This window comes from Sarcophilus harrisii, chromosome 1 (genome assembly GCF_902635505.1).
Source record: "Sarcophilus harrisii chromosome 1, mSarHar1.11, whole genome shotgun sequence".
NCBI classification, from domain to species: domain Eukaryota; kingdom Metazoa; phylum Chordata; class Mammalia; order Dasyuromorphia; family Dasyuridae; genus Sarcophilus; species Sarcophilus harrisii.
Genome location: NC_045426.1, coordinates 689,530,453 through 689,544,962, shown reverse-complemented (window position 1 = coordinate 689,544,962; position 14,510 = coordinate 689,530,453). Strand labels below are relative to the sequence as shown.

At 55.8% G+C, this 14,510-nt stretch overlaps 1 protein-coding gene across 1 annotated transcript in view; it reads left to right on the top strand.

The window, feature by feature from the left end:
• Positions 1–2,128: 2,128 nt before the first annotated feature.
• NAA25 (N-alpha-acetyltransferase 25, NatB auxiliary subunit) overlaps positions 2,129–14,510 on the top strand; it is a 37,703-nt gene continuing 25,321 nt past the window's right edge. Inside the window, exons 1-4 of the mRNA XM_031948609.1 lie at positions 2,129–2,379; positions 11,235–11,320; positions 11,693–11,831; positions 12,518–12,636. Coding sequence (XP_031804469.1) covers positions 2,322–2,379; positions 11,235–11,320; positions 11,693–11,831; positions 12,518–12,636 — 402 coding nt within the window. The 5' untranslated portion in view covers positions 2,129–2,321. The remainder of the gene's footprint in view (positions 2,380–11,234; positions 11,321–11,692; positions 11,832–12,517; positions 12,637–14,510) is intronic.

Sequence of the window (14,510 nt, the reverse complement as noted above, 5' to 3'; positions counted from 1 at the left end):
GGCACCGAGGTGGGGATGGAATGCCCAGTCTGGGGAACAGCTAGCAGGCCAGCCGGACTGGCAAATAGAATTGCTCAAATTTCTTGAGCTTTTATTATAATTTATTATAATTCTTCATATATATATATATATATATATATATATATATATATATATATATATATATAAAATTTATTTTATTATAATCTCAGGCCTCCTGGTCCCTTAAACCAGGAAGTTCAGATTCCAGTCTTGCCATTGCCCTTTAAGGTCCTTATTCTCTTGGAAAAGTTCCTTTCCTAAAAGCCTCAGTTTCTTCATCTGAAAAATGGGCAAAAGAAGAGGGTTAAGCAGCAACAACTCATTTCTTCATCCCCTTAAGATCTGAGAAGGGTTTCCCTCACAGCAGCTGGTAAAGTGACTCCTTCCTTTCCTCCATCCCCATTTTTCAGATGAACAAACAGGGACTTGCTATGATGATACTCAACTAACCTGGTCTGGCTGAGATCCGTTTCAAATCCTGGTCTCCTGACCCCCAATCTAGTATTCCATTCTCACTGATCCTAACACGAGAGACTCAGCCTTAATCTTCGTGTTGTGGATCCCCTCTGGTAATCCAGTGAAGCCCTTCCCGGAGAACACTGTACACAGCAACAAGATTATACGATGATCAGTTCTGATGGATGTGATTTTTTTCATCAATGAGGTGATTCAGGCCGGTTCCAATGATCTTGTGATGAAGAGAGCCATCTATACCCAGAGAGGACTGTGGGAACTGAGTGTGGAGCACAACATAGTTGTTCACTTTTTTTTGTTGTTGTTTGCTTGCATTTTGTTTTCTCATTTTGTTTTCCTTTTTGATCTGGCTTTTCTTGTGCAGCATCATTGTGGAAATATCTGTAGAAGAACTGCATGGTTACCATTTACTGGATTACTTGCCATCTAGGAGAGGGGGTGGGGAGAAGAAAAGAAAATTGGAGCACAAGGTTTTGCAAGGGTGAATGTTAAAAACTATCTTTGCATGGATTTTGAAAATTAAAAGCCATTATTAAAAAACCAATTAGGTTCTTAAATGCATAAAATAAACCACAGAGCATCACCAAAAACCCAGTGATATATAATGTCATTATGATATGTATAATACATATTATTATATGTAACTTGTGATTATATTAAATGTTATATATGATTGCATGGGCCCCTTGACTTCTGCGCCTGAAGGGCTCCCCAGAAACTGCCACGCTCAAGGCAACCTTTAAATGTCTTTGAATTAGAACTGGCTTAGAGCCGAGGTATCTTCTTGTTCAAGATCCCTATGTTACGGATGAATAAACTGCGACCAAGAGGGAAGAGGCAATTGTCGCACAGCAGATCCGGGGCTTGAGTGGCAGTCTTATTTAGTGGCCTTTTCACCGGGCTGCAAAGCCCTCTCCCTCTCTGCCTCTTCAGATGGGAGAATTAGGCCTAGAAGAGTCCTGGAGTTCATTTTACAGATATGGAAACTGAGGCACAGAGAAGTGAAAGCTTACGGAGGTCACATGAATTCCAGTGGGGGAGGTGCCTCCAGGTTAAGCCTTCTTTTCATTGCGTCATACTTCAGTGCGTTAGATAAATGCACTAAACAGCACACATTGAACGCCTGCTGTATGCCCGGAACTGGAGATACGAATCCAGAAGCACTCTCTGCTAGGGGGAGGCACTTATTGGGGGAGGGACAGGCGGGCAAGGCTGGCCCCGAGAGCACACGTTATCGCGGCGGGACAGCGAGGTTCTCCCGGTATCAGGCGGCTGCCACCAGGGGGCACCCAGCGCAAGCCAAGCGGAGGCGCTGCTGGAAGGGCTCGGGAGCAGCGCAGCCCCGGGCTTTGTTTCCCGGAGCCGGGCACACAGTAGGCGGGGCTGCCCCGTTTTTTGAGTTCTCGGGCTGAGCCCTGGGTTCGAACCGCACGCCTGATTCCCGCGGGCTCCGGGGCTTCAGGAGGCGCGTGACCGCGCTCGGCCTCAGTTTCCCCAGGGGTGACGTCGGGGCTCCCAGCACCAGCTGAGGCCCCGGGATCGGTGGGGGGGGGGGGGGGGGAATCTCCCCGCCCCCTCCCACACCCGCAGCCAATGGCCGGGGCCCGGAAGCCTCCCCGGCAGGCAACGAAGGGCGCCGAGGGCCGCCTTCCGAGCCGTGGGATGCCATTGGCCCGAGGCGCTCCCCCTCCCCCCCCGCGCCCGCCCCTTGCGCTTCTGCCGTATCGCGCCCTCGGGCGGGGGAACGGAGCCGGCGCTGGCCCTTTAACGGCCCCGTCCCGGGGGCCGGCGCTGCGCGTGCGCACTGAGGCTCTGCGCTTGTCATCATGGCGACGCGGGGCCATGTGCAGGACCCTAACGACCGGCGCCTCCGGCCCATCTACGGTGAGTGGCCGCGGCCGGGCGCCGGAGCCCAGAGCCGCCGGCCGGGGCCGGGCCCGCGCCGGGAGAGCGGGGGGCGGCCCGGGGCCGGAGCCCGGCAGGGGGCCGGGCCGCGGAGCGCTAGGCCGCGCCTCAGCCCGGGGCCTCGCGTGGCCGCCGGCCCGGCCCGCCCCGGCCCCGGCCTGGGCTCCCCTCGGGAGGCGCTTCGGGAGGGGAACCGGGGCCGCAGACGGGATCTCGCAGCCGGGCCGCCGGTCTCCCGACTCGCCCGAACGTCCGGGGGGGCCTGGTTACACGCGGGGAAACTGAGGCCCGGCCGGGGGGGGCAGGACCGAGGCTCCCGGCTTGCGGCCTCCGGAGAGTCGGGGGCGCTCTCCTTGCCGACGGGGAGCTGAAGCCAAGGGGAGGAAGGGCCCGGGCCGGAGCGCGCTGCGCTCGCGGTTTAAAGGTGATCCGCCGAGGGGGGAGGGCGGAGGTCCGCAGCCCCAGGCCGCTTCGTTACAGCCGGGGAAACCGAGGCAAGGGCCGCGGAGGGTCTGGCCAGGGTCGTGAGGTCAGGGACTTGGCCGGGAATGAATGACTCCAGCGACCTCGAGCGTGGAGAACCCCCGACTGCGAAGGGGGCTCAGCCAGGGTCTCGCTGGGGGCCGAGGGGTGCCCGGGGCGAGGAAGGCTCCGTGCCGGGCCCCCAGAGTCCCCCGCGCCGGCTGGGGGAGAAAGGGCCTCCCAGGGAGGGGGCTGCGGCTGCTCCTTATCTGCTGCGCGCACTCCCCCATCCCGGCTTTGTCCAGAAGCCCTCGGCTCTGCCCGGCCTTATCTCCCCGCCCTGACACCGGCCCTTCCGTGAGGCCTCTCTGCCTCAGGGCAGAGCTCAGGGAACCCCCAAGTTCCAGACCTCCCCCGGCCTGCCCGAGGCGCTCACACACACTCACCCGGCCCGGTGGACTAGAGAGCCCGGCGGCCGTCCCCAGAGGCGGGCCGTTCTCAGAGGCGGCCGTTCTCAGAGGCTGCCGTCCCCAGAGGCAGCCGTCCCCAGAGGCAGCCGTCCTCAGAGGCAGGCGGGCCGTTCTCAGAAGCTGCTGTCCTCAGAGGCGGCCGTCCCCGGCACACTTGCCCTGTCTGGGGCTCCCGTACCTGTAAGTGACCTCTGACTCCCAGACTTTGGCCAACCCCTTTGGCAAAGGCATCCAGGAGACCCCAGGAGAGCCAGCCACGGGGTCAGAAGGGCTCTCCTGCAGGGCTCGGGCCCCAGGCGAGCCCCTCCAGCCTCCAGCCTCAGGGCTCCCTTTCTCCAAAGGGGATATTGGCCAGCCTAGTGGCAGTTTGGGAAACCTGCCTTCCGAAATGAGCCCTGGGCCCCCTTGTGGGGGCTGCCCCTGCTGAGTCTCCCATGGAGCTGCCTGGGGCCTCCTGCAGTCCACGGGAGGGATGGAAGGGGGGAGAGCCCTTGATGGGCCAGCTTGGGGACCTGCCCAGGTGAATGCGGGCTTTGTACTTGTCCTTTTAGCCAGAGAAGCTTCCAGGTCAGGGTTTTGGCTCGTGCTCGTTCAGGGTTTTATTTCGGTCGGTGTTGCAGACTGAGAGCCTCCGCCTGTCAGGGAAGGGGAAGGGGCCGCTCCTTTGTGTCCCAGAGGCAGAGGCAGAGGCAGAGGGGCCAACTTTCTCTGAGCCATTGGCAGGCTGTGCTGGCCCCTCGAAGCTGACAGTCGCCCCTGGAAAGTGGGATTACAGAGAATGCTCTGTGGATGATAGGCTGAGGCTCGAGAGCCCAGCCCATAGAGCTGGATCTGAACGCAGGGCTCTGCCCTCCCAGGCCCCAGGCTGGGCTTCTGGTCCCTTTGCCTTGTGATGGAGTGAAATGGTAGCCTCGTGTGTCTGTCATGGTTTCTAGGAGGCAAAGCCCTTTTCTCTAACCCCAAGGGCTTGGCCATGGGACAGCCCCTGAAGTCCCAGAGAAGGGATGGAGGGCCCGGGCAGAGGGCCAGCCCGGGGCCTCCCATTGGCGTCTGCCATCCCAGGCCCAGCTTCTTTACGTGTGCCCAAGCTCTTCCGTGTGGTTTCCCGAGGGAGTTTGCGAGTGGACAGAGCAGCCTCCACTAACCTTTTTGTCCCCCAAAGATTCACTATTTTTTTTACATCCTAGTGCTTGTTATATTTTCCTTTATTCTGGTCCTTTCCCATGAAATCGCCCCTCATAATTATGAAAAGTCGTCGAGCATCATCTCTGTGATGAGACAGCCGCAGCATTTTGCCTTCATGGTCCTCCTGGCCTCTGAGCATGGTTCCCCTTGTTAGGCCGACGGGACTCTGCTGGAGCACCCTTGGTTGGGGGTCTTTAGCAGATGCCAAACTTGGGACCCTGCTCTCCCTGTCTGCTTCTAAGGTTGGATTTTTGAAAAAGATGCTCTTTAAGACTGGAGGAGGGAGCGTCGAGATTGCAGAACACTCTGGGTTTCTCCCAGCAGAGCCCTCCTTTTGCCAAAGTGCGGCGTGGAGGAGCCCCTGGAGGCTGCTGGAAAGGGATGCCAGTCTCTGGCAGGGCTTGGCGGTGGGACCATCCCAGGGAGGTTGTGATTCACCGTGTTGCTGTGGAAACTTGGAGCTGGCTTTTGAGCAGCCGGTGGAGGAGTTGGGGTTTGTTTGGGATGTCAGGTGTGGAGTTGAAATTCCAGTCGGGGTGCTTGGATTTGGGTGGGTTTTTGGTGGATCATGGGATTACTTGAGGTGTTCTTGCTTCATTCGCCGTGAGCTGTGGTATCTGCATGATGAGCAAGTTCTGGCTTTCGGTTTCTGAAAGCCTCCACCCACCCGGCTTATTAGAAATCCCGCTCCAATGGGCTCCTTCAGCAAAATTATCGGAATAAGGGTAATTGCAAGTTCCTTCTGTTCCCAGCAGATTGTTATTCCTGTGTGGGTTGATGGGACATAATGCAGCTTCATTACCAGAGTTTTTGATGAGAGAGACTTGAGCTTAACGTTATGAAATAAAAAAAGGTTAAAAAGCAGTTTCTTAATAAGGGGAATGATTATGGCATTTACTAGAAAGTAAAGCAGGAAAAGGTACTCTCACAAAACTCTTGGGATTTGGGTTGTCTTAGACACCAGCACGGGCTCTCTGGGGGGGGGGGGGGCCTCAAGCTGCTCCCCCCTGTGGCCAACCTTGGATCAGGCCCCAACCAGCCTTCCCAGACTAGCCCAGCTTTGGGGATTTTTGTTTCCTTCAAGGGCCCGGCCATAGTTCAGCCCAGGGACTTACTCTGTTGCAGCTGCAGCCCCTGAAGGTTTGGGGAAGTATGGGACACTTAGCCTTCAGTCAGTGAGCCTGGCCCTGAAGGTCCCTCCCCAAAGGGGGCCACTATTCTTGAGGCTTTTTTCGTGAAAAGGACATTTGTTCCAATTCTTTTGATCTCTTAAAAATCTTTGGTCTTTCCTAAAAACTCTACCTTTGAATTCCCCTAAATAACATTTCTACTTTCAAATTGTATTTTTGAAATCTTTTTTAAGAGAATGAACAACCGGTAGTAATGAGCTCCTCATTACCCAAAGATACATTCATTAAACAATTAAGCATTTATTAAGCTCCAGCAGCGTGCCAGGAACTGCTGGGAACACAAAGACATACGAAATGACTGCTGTCCTCCAGAAGGCGATATTCTAGTGGGGAGAAACAACATGAACTTGGATCATTTGCTACAAGAGTGTGTGTGTGTGTGTGTGTGTGTGAGTGCATGTGTGTATGTGTGTGTGAGAGTGCATGTGTGTATGTGTGTATGTGAGTGTGTGTACACCCCTACATAATACACATGTGCACACACGCGTCCGTGCTTGCACACAAGCACTCCGTGGCAGTTTGGTGCATGGAGTGGTGGATGCTGAATGTCCAGATAACAAGGAACTGCCAGGGCCCGGTGGGCAAGGACATCCTTGAATATCCTTGAAGGAAGCTGGAGGTCCCCCGGGCAGAGTGAGGAGGGAGGAGGACCTTGGCACTTCCAGCCCCCAGAGATTGTGTTTCATCCTCCTGGGAAGGGGCACCCCGGGAGCTTGGTGAGCTGGACTGGCGAGGGGACGGCGGCCAGACCAGGTGGGAACTGGCTATGACTCAGGGGAGGGAGGAGGCTGACGGCTGGGGTCCATGGGAGGGACGAAGGTCCCAGAGGCATGTGGAGGGAGGGCAGCTCTGGGGCTGCTAGCTGCTTCTCCAGGCCTGCCTTCGCCTGCCCCGGAGCGTGGGTAGAGTCCCCAGGAGGGCCCCGTCTTCCCGCCACAATTCCTGGCTGGAGAGCAAGTTTGGTTGCATTTACTTGTTGGGCCTGGCAGGCCCTTGAGATGATTTCCATCTTCCTGTGCCCTTGGGTGAGCCCAGTGAGAAGTTGGCGTTCTGGGCTCTGAGTCCCACCAGCGGCATTCTGGGCCGGCTGCTCGGGGCGGGGGGGGGGAGGGGGAGGCGGGGGGGCTCACGGACTGGCTCTCCTGGGGGTGAGGGGCCCAGTAGGGGAGAGAGGAGCTCCTCCTGTGGGGCTGCTACTTATCTCCAGGTGCACACGCAGTCCAGGCTGCTGGAGGAGGTGGGAGGCTCTCACCTGGGGTGGGCCTCGGTCTTGGATGAAGCTTGGCCTGGGGCCTTTCAGATCCCCCTCCCGACCGGACTCTGGTGTCAGAGCAGCTGAAAGGCTGTAACCCAAGCTGCTGTTTCTGGAGACTCGGAGACGCGCTTTCTGGTCTTCAGGAAACCTTCCCAAGCCCCTGGCCTCCACCATACCAAGCAAGGCCCTGGGTTCCCAAGGAGAACTTGCCCAGGAGATAGGGTGTTTCCCGGTGCCGAGTGCATGTCGGGAGCCCCTGGGCTTCTCGGGGCTCCTCGTCCTCTGGACAAGCGTTTCTGTGTCGGTTTAGGGAGATGAGGCTCCTCAGCGTCCTGCTCCCTCTGACTTCGCCTTGGGCCCAGAGCAGGGCTGAGGACCCCCTCGCAGATAGAAGAGAGCCCGGGAGAAGCTTGGGGAAGAATGGGACCCGGTTTTCCAAGGGCACCAGAAGCCTCATGACCTCCTTGGGGGAAGTCACTCCCAGGCTTTTGGTCAGTTCAGAGCTCGCTGCGCCCGGAACGGAAGGGTTTTGTAGACAAAGCTCCGTTGGGCCTCAGTCGTGGGGACGCTTCCCCCCTCCCCTCCCCCCCCACCTCGCTGCTTCTCCCCCACTCCGCCTCCAGGCCACACACTGCGGCAGCTTTGGCCTAATTCCCCTTTGGCAAATTTCTCGAACCCAGGTCAGGAGCGCCTGCTTTAAGGTTGCTCATGTCTGTTGCACACTTAAGAGTCCCACAACCATCCTAAAGCAGTTCTGCAGCTGGAGAAACCGAGGCTCAGCTCAGGGCCACATGCCTGGCTGGTGTCAGAAGAGGGATTGGGGCATCCTTCCCACCATGCCCAGGGTCGCCCGAGGAGGATTTGCCCCCAGGTCCTCATGTCTTCAGGTCCAGGACTTGAGCCTGCCGGGCCCGGGGGTGCCAGCTTTAGACTCGATATCTTGCCAGGCCCTTGTCTCTCACCAGTCTGACCGCCCGCTGGCTATCTTTCCCCAGCCCAGGAGGGGTTCAGGCCATGAGCGACCTCCGCTGTGTGGCACCTCCTGGCCGTCCATTCCTCTCAGATGCAGCCCAGTTACGAGCATAACTCTTTTTTTTCCCTTTTTATTTATTTATATTATTATTATAGCTTTTCGTTTACAAGATATATGCGTGGGTAATTTTTCAGCATTGACAATTGCCAAATCTTTTGTTCCAATTTTTCCCCTCATTCCCCCCACCCCTTCCTCCAGATGGCATGTTAGCCAATACATGTTAAATATGTTAAAGTATAAGTTAAATACATATAAGTATACATATCCATACAGTTATTTTGCTGCACAAAAAGAACCGGACTCTGAAATAGTGCACAATTAGCCTGTGAAGGAAATAAAAAATTCAGGTGGGCAAAAATATAGGAATTGGGAATTCTATGTAGTGCTTCACATTCATCTCCCAGAGTTCTTTCCTTGGGTGTAGCTGGTTCAGTTGATTCCTGCTGTGAGCATAATTCTGAGAGTTATTGCTCCTCTGGATTCAGAATCCACTTCCGTCTTGCCAACGCAGGGTGCCAAGGGTGAATTGTGAATTTGGCCAGAATGGCTTTTTTGGAAATCTGGATCCAGAGACAGAGAGGATGGGCTAAGTGTTGGACAGCTGGGCTCACAGGCCTCTCACTTGGTCCAGAGCACGTCCACAGAGGTGTGTGGCCAGCCCTGGGCTAACTTCAAATGAATGATTGGTGAGGAGATGTCTCTGACTGCTTATTCTGCCCCTAGGCTAGGCAGCTTGTGTTGTAAAGGATGAAAGTTTAAATGGGGGGGGAGGTGTATGTGGGGGGGGAATGGGGGGGGGGTGAGAATGCACTTGCCCTGGCACCTGAGCCCTGGGAGCCTAAGCTCACTGGGACCCCCATGTGTGACTGTTCCTCTCCATCACGTGGGGGAATTTTTAGGGCCACAGGGGATGAGGTGCAGAAAGCCTTGTTCCTCCTCCGTCATCTCTGACTCCAGACCAGGCCCAGCTGACATCCAAACTGCAGGCCCTTCTCAGCGGGGGAGGTCCGTGTGGCAGACATTTCTCGGACTTGCTCCAAGCTTGCTCAGCCAGTTAGCAGCTGGTTGGAAGCAGGAGGGTCGCCTTCTTCCAGAATCAGCAGATATATCTTGGAGGTGATGGCGTTGCTGGGATCACTGACTGGCTGAGGTGGAGCAGGACTAGAGAGCCCCCTGCCCATCTTCTCATTGACCCGATGAGGGCACTGAGGTCTAGAGACGTGAGGTGTGCCCGCTGTGGCTGACCCGGAGTGGACCGGGGAGAATGAAACTCCAGGCTTTGGCGATCGATCCAGGTTGCCCTTTGTCCCGCCGCTTTGGTGGTCCCATGCTGCCAGGCAAATGGAGACTGGCTTCAACCTCTTAGCCTGAGATGTTTGCAGGGCTGTTTATCCAGATCTGTGCACATGGATTTGGGGAGTCGGGAGAGCTGGGTGCACCGGGAGCCTCAGGTCATTGGACTTGCCAGAACCTCAGTTCTGACAACTGGAACAAGGACACTGGTGGTACCGTCCTGTTGTGCCGAGGAAAGATCAGGCTTTGCAAGCTTTCATGTTCCTCTGAGCTGAGCTGTGATTTCTGACTTTAAGGTTGCTTATGTCCGTCATGCACTTAGTCTCTGGCCTGGGGTTCTTTCCTGAAGTCTTCTTCTCAGTTGAAGCTTAGGGTTGCCCGGGGGCAGCGGCAGTGAGAGACTAGGAGCGGGATGCTCACCCTTGGCAGAGGCAGGCCTGGGAGCCAGGGCACGCCAAGAGGTGATTCCCCACATTCCGGGCTGTTCTTGACGTGCCCTTCCTTTCCAGCGTCTGCTTTGGGCAGTTCTGATAGAAACCGTCTGGGCACGAGTTGCCGCCCCATTCCTCCAGCGTCCAGTGTTCGCTGGGCTCTGGCAGAGAAGTGATGGCCTCTTGTAGGTGAGTGAATACAAGGGATTTATGGCCCTCAGCCGAGGTGCGGTTCCAGCCACAGTCAGGAAGTGGAGGCTCTTGGTCTTTCCCTTTGTCTCACCCGGTCTCTTCCCTGGAGAGCTTAGAACAACGTGCCTTTCCTCTCTGGCGACTCCTCCAAGCCTCATCCTTGGCTTTTCACGGGTTATTGTTTCTCAGGAAGATGTGGAAGGGTCATTTTGGGGCCTGGCAGCACAGGTATGGCAAGGTCGCTGGAGGCTTCTTGTTGTGGTGAGTGAGCTCCAGTCCTCATTCTGGTTGCTCGATTGTCTCTTCCTCCGTGCTGAGGAAGGACTGTTCTTTGTAACCAGCAGAACATGCTGCGCACAGTTTAGTTTCCTTGCATATTGATCAGTAAGTCTGGGCTCCTGAGGTCCTTTCTGTCCTTTCTCGCAGCTGCGGTCTTGTTGCTGCTCCCCGAGAGCCCGTGCACAGACGCTGGGCTGGCGTTGCTTCGATGCGGCTTTTCTGTAGCGCCAATTTTAGATTCTCTTGGTCAGACCTTCTGCTTCCTGCCTTCCAGATGTGTTACCAGGCCTGCTCTCAGAAAAGAAGGGTGGGGGGCGGGCTCAGGTTCAGGCCCCTGCATTTGGCCACATTGGAAAGTAGACTCATAGATCTGGTGCTAAAGAAGTCACCTCTGCCACCCTCATCTCACAGATGGGGAAACTTTGCACTTTCTCCCCAGGTGGGGAAAGGACTTGCCAGGATTATACAGGCAGGGTTTGAGTTGGGGGGCCCCAGTGCTCTTCCCACTGTGCTGCCCTGACTAGAAAGGCATCAATGTCCCGATGAAACATGGGGTTTTACCTAAATGAGATTGGGGGGGCTGCCTCTGGATTCCAGTGATCGGTCTGACTGAGCCCCCACAATCACAGGATTGATTCTCAGGAGTTGCCAAGATATTTCTCTGATTCTGGGCTGATCAGGAGGGGTCCCCGGTGATCAGCCCGGTTCCTTGTAAGGATCCTGCATTGTGCCTGGTCCGACAGCCATGGTTAGATGTGTGACTGTAAGCAGCAGTATGTGCTTCATTCTCTGGCCAGAAAATCATGTTTCTCTCCTCTTCTTGGAAATCAGCAACATACAGTCCATCAGCTCTCCTGGGAGGGACTTTGTGCGTGGGAAGGGGCTCGCGTGGCCGTCTGGTCCAGCCCGTGTCTGGGTAGGGCTCCTCTCCAAAAGGCATTCAGCCGCCGGCCGGGTGGGCTCTGCTTGGAGACCTGCAGGGAAGAGGGATTGACTGGTCCTGCTCCGTCTCTGATCGCCATATTTTCTTTCCCTTTTTTATAGATTATCTTGATAATGGCAATAATAAGATGGCAATTCAGCAAGCTGATAAACTGCTGAAAAAACACAAAGATCTTCATTGTGCTAAGGTGAGTCTGCTTGGCCTAAGGTTTATTTATTGACCACACACACACACACCTGCGCGCGTCTTCCCACTCTCACAGTTGGTCTTCCCGGCCCCAGAAATCCTTTGTCCATTGGTTCCCCTCCTGTGTGGCTAGGGCTCTTAGCCCGCATTGGCTTAAAAATGAAACACCACGAATGCTCTTAAAAAGCATTTATTTGTGTCGTTCACTGGGCCCACATCCTTCTCTGCACTTCGCGGGCTTAAAACTCCGCTTCCCTGCTGCCTGCTGTTCAGCCTTCCTTCCTCCCTGGGCAGGCCCCCGCGGGGCTCCTTCCCTGCTCCCTACTCCCTCTAGGCTTCACCTTCCTAGCGGCCGGTTCTCTCGCCTCCATAGGTATTAAAAGCGATTGGGTTACAGAGGACCGGGAAGCAGGACGACGCCTTCGCCCTGGCGCGAGAAGTCGCCGCACTCGAGCCCACCGACGACAATTCCCTGCAGGCGCTAACCATCCTCTATCGGGAGATGCACAGGCGTGAGTCGGCTGCTTGACGTCCTTGTCTCTTGGGGAGGGAGAGGGACCTTTGGGTCTTGTCTGCTTGTGGAGGAGAGGGGCGGAGAGCAGGCCGCCGGGCAGGGCCAAGCCCTCCCGCTCTGTCCTTGCTGTCGGAGCCCCGAGAATAGGTGCTCACCCAGCGCTGGGCCCTCTCTGCCCACCCCCAGGGGCTCCTTCTCCCTGTTGTTTGTGCTCCTTCCGGGAGCTGGTGGTCACTTGGGCCCATGAGTCCAACTCCAGGAGAGTCCCTTTGTGTGCCGGATACCCAGAGGGGCAGTGAGCAGGAGCAGTGAGGTTTGGGCTTGGGACAGGAAGGGCTGGACATGCCCAGGACAGAGCTCATTCTCTTCCCTCATCCTCCGAGGGCACCAGGTTGTGTGCTGCCTTCCGCCCCGTCTACGTATCTGGTCCAGCTCGCAGCCGCTCCCCTCTCTGTTTCCCCAACTCAGAGGCACCTTTGCCTGTCCCAGCGTCCTCAGCTGTTGGTGGCTCTTTGGGAATGACAGTGTCCAGATTTCATATTTCATCTCGTTTCCCCTGTGGTAGAGGGGAAGCTCCCTGAGGGCACCCAGTGCCAGGCCTGTGACGTGCCCCTAATGGAGAGGCCCCCCGGGCCACGACTGCTGTTAGTGAAATCTCGCCTGCCTTGTCTGTTTCTGTCACAGCGGAACTGGTCACCAAGCTTTACGAGGCCGCTGTGAAGAAGGTCCCCAACAGCGAGGAGTACCACTCCCACCTCTTCATGGCCTACGCCCGGGTTGGGGAGTACAAGAAGATGCAGCAGGTAACTGGCCCTCCGGTGGGCACCGGCCAGTGGGTATCAGTCCTTCAGCGGGCTCTGGCCAGTGGGCACCAGCCTTCTAGCAGACATTGGCCCTGGCCCTTCAGCGGGCTCTGGCCACATAGCAGCGATGGCTGGAACACAGCTCAGGGTCATTTCTCCTGTGGCCTGGGACTATATTCTTTACCTACCTTCCTGGCCCTCGATGCCATCTGTTTTGTCTGGCACAGACTGAGAAGAGTAATTATTGACAAAGGGCAGAAATATTGGAGTAGGTCTGAATGAGCCAACTACATCGCTTATGTTAATTTATTAATATTCATGGTAGCTGGCATTTGTTAAGACTTGAGGTTTACAAAGTACTTTATTTACGTTGGATCCTCACATCCCCCCACCCCCACCCCCCTAATGTAGGCGCTACATTCCCATTCACAGATAGGAAACAGGCCCACAGAACATAAATGCCCCTTCTTCCAGCTAGTATCTAAAGCAGAATTTGAACTCTGGTCCATCCCACTCCCAAGTCTAGTTCCTCTTCCCCTCCCACCTCTGGCCCTGCCTCCCTCCTGGGGATCTCCACGGGTCACCCCGGACTGCAGGGGGTTCCTAGAGGGCCCTACTGGAGCTGGCGCCATTCTCCACCCTCTCCTGTATGTGCCCCCTTCCCTCTGGCGGTGGCCGTAACCTTCCCAGCCAGACTCTCCCACATGCGTTTTCTTTCCCTCCTAAATGTGACCTCCACCTGAGGGGGGCTGGTTCCTTTCTTCCATCTCTTGGCCCGCGGTAATTAGTGGCTTAATACATGCTCGTTTATTCGTTCATATTCTCACTTTGTTTGAAAAGGATCTTTAGTTGGGAAAGAAATGCTTGTTTAATTCATTTGTAAATCAGCCATTTATTCAACACCTGCTGTGTGTGAGACGTTGCTGTGAGAAATGACCAGATCCGGGGGCAGAGCTCTGCCCTTGGGAGACCCGGGCTGATGGGAGGAGTGAGCGTGGATGCCAGTGTGCAGTGGGCATCCCCTCACATCTGTTGGGACTTTGGGAAGCCAGCTGTAGTGCGTTGCGGCTTGTCTCAGCATTCTCCAATTACATTAACGGACTATAAAGGAGAATGTCTCTGAAAGTTTTTCCCCCTGATTTTTATGTGTTTTTTTAAAGTGAAGGACTCGGGTAGCTGAGTGGCCTGCTTTATTACGACAGTCTAAATCCTAACACACCTAGAAATTAGCCTTTGCACTAAAGAGAATTCACCTAGAAAAGCTTTCAGGTGCATTTTAATTTTAGTTGCTGATTCACCTTTTCTTTGAGTCATTTAAATGCTTTTCTATCTGCTTTGCCACTGAGTGCCCTTTGACGGTGAGGTTGCGCGGTAGTGATGCCCTTTTATCATCACTCGCTGAAGGCCTCGGGGACCGAGGTCCGCACCGGCCGCCTGGCTTTGGGTGTCCTTGGGCGGCTTCCCTTTCCCGTGCTCCTTTGTCCTGATGTTTGGGCTTCGGTTTGAAAACACAGAAACACCCTCAGCAGATGGCTTGAGCAGCCCAAGCCAGGCTGAAATCCCAGGCACACTGGTGCTCACGGCCAGCCTTTGTTCAGAGCAGGCCCGGGGAGCCGGCCTCGAGGCCTTGTCCGTGATCCTCCGGACGGGGCAGCTGGCCCAGGGTAGCTGTGGTCTGCCCTCGGTCCGATGCTCCAGGCCCTTCTCTTTCTGTTTGTTTGGTGCAAGTCTCTCTTGGCTCCGTTGCACATGGCGGCTCAGATTAAGTGGGCAGACCCCAGAGCCAGGTGGCCGCCACCTTGGGCTAGGCCAGCAGGGCTTGTGCTGCTGATCGCTTGGTCACGATGGCCAGGGATCCTCGGGTGCTTTCACTG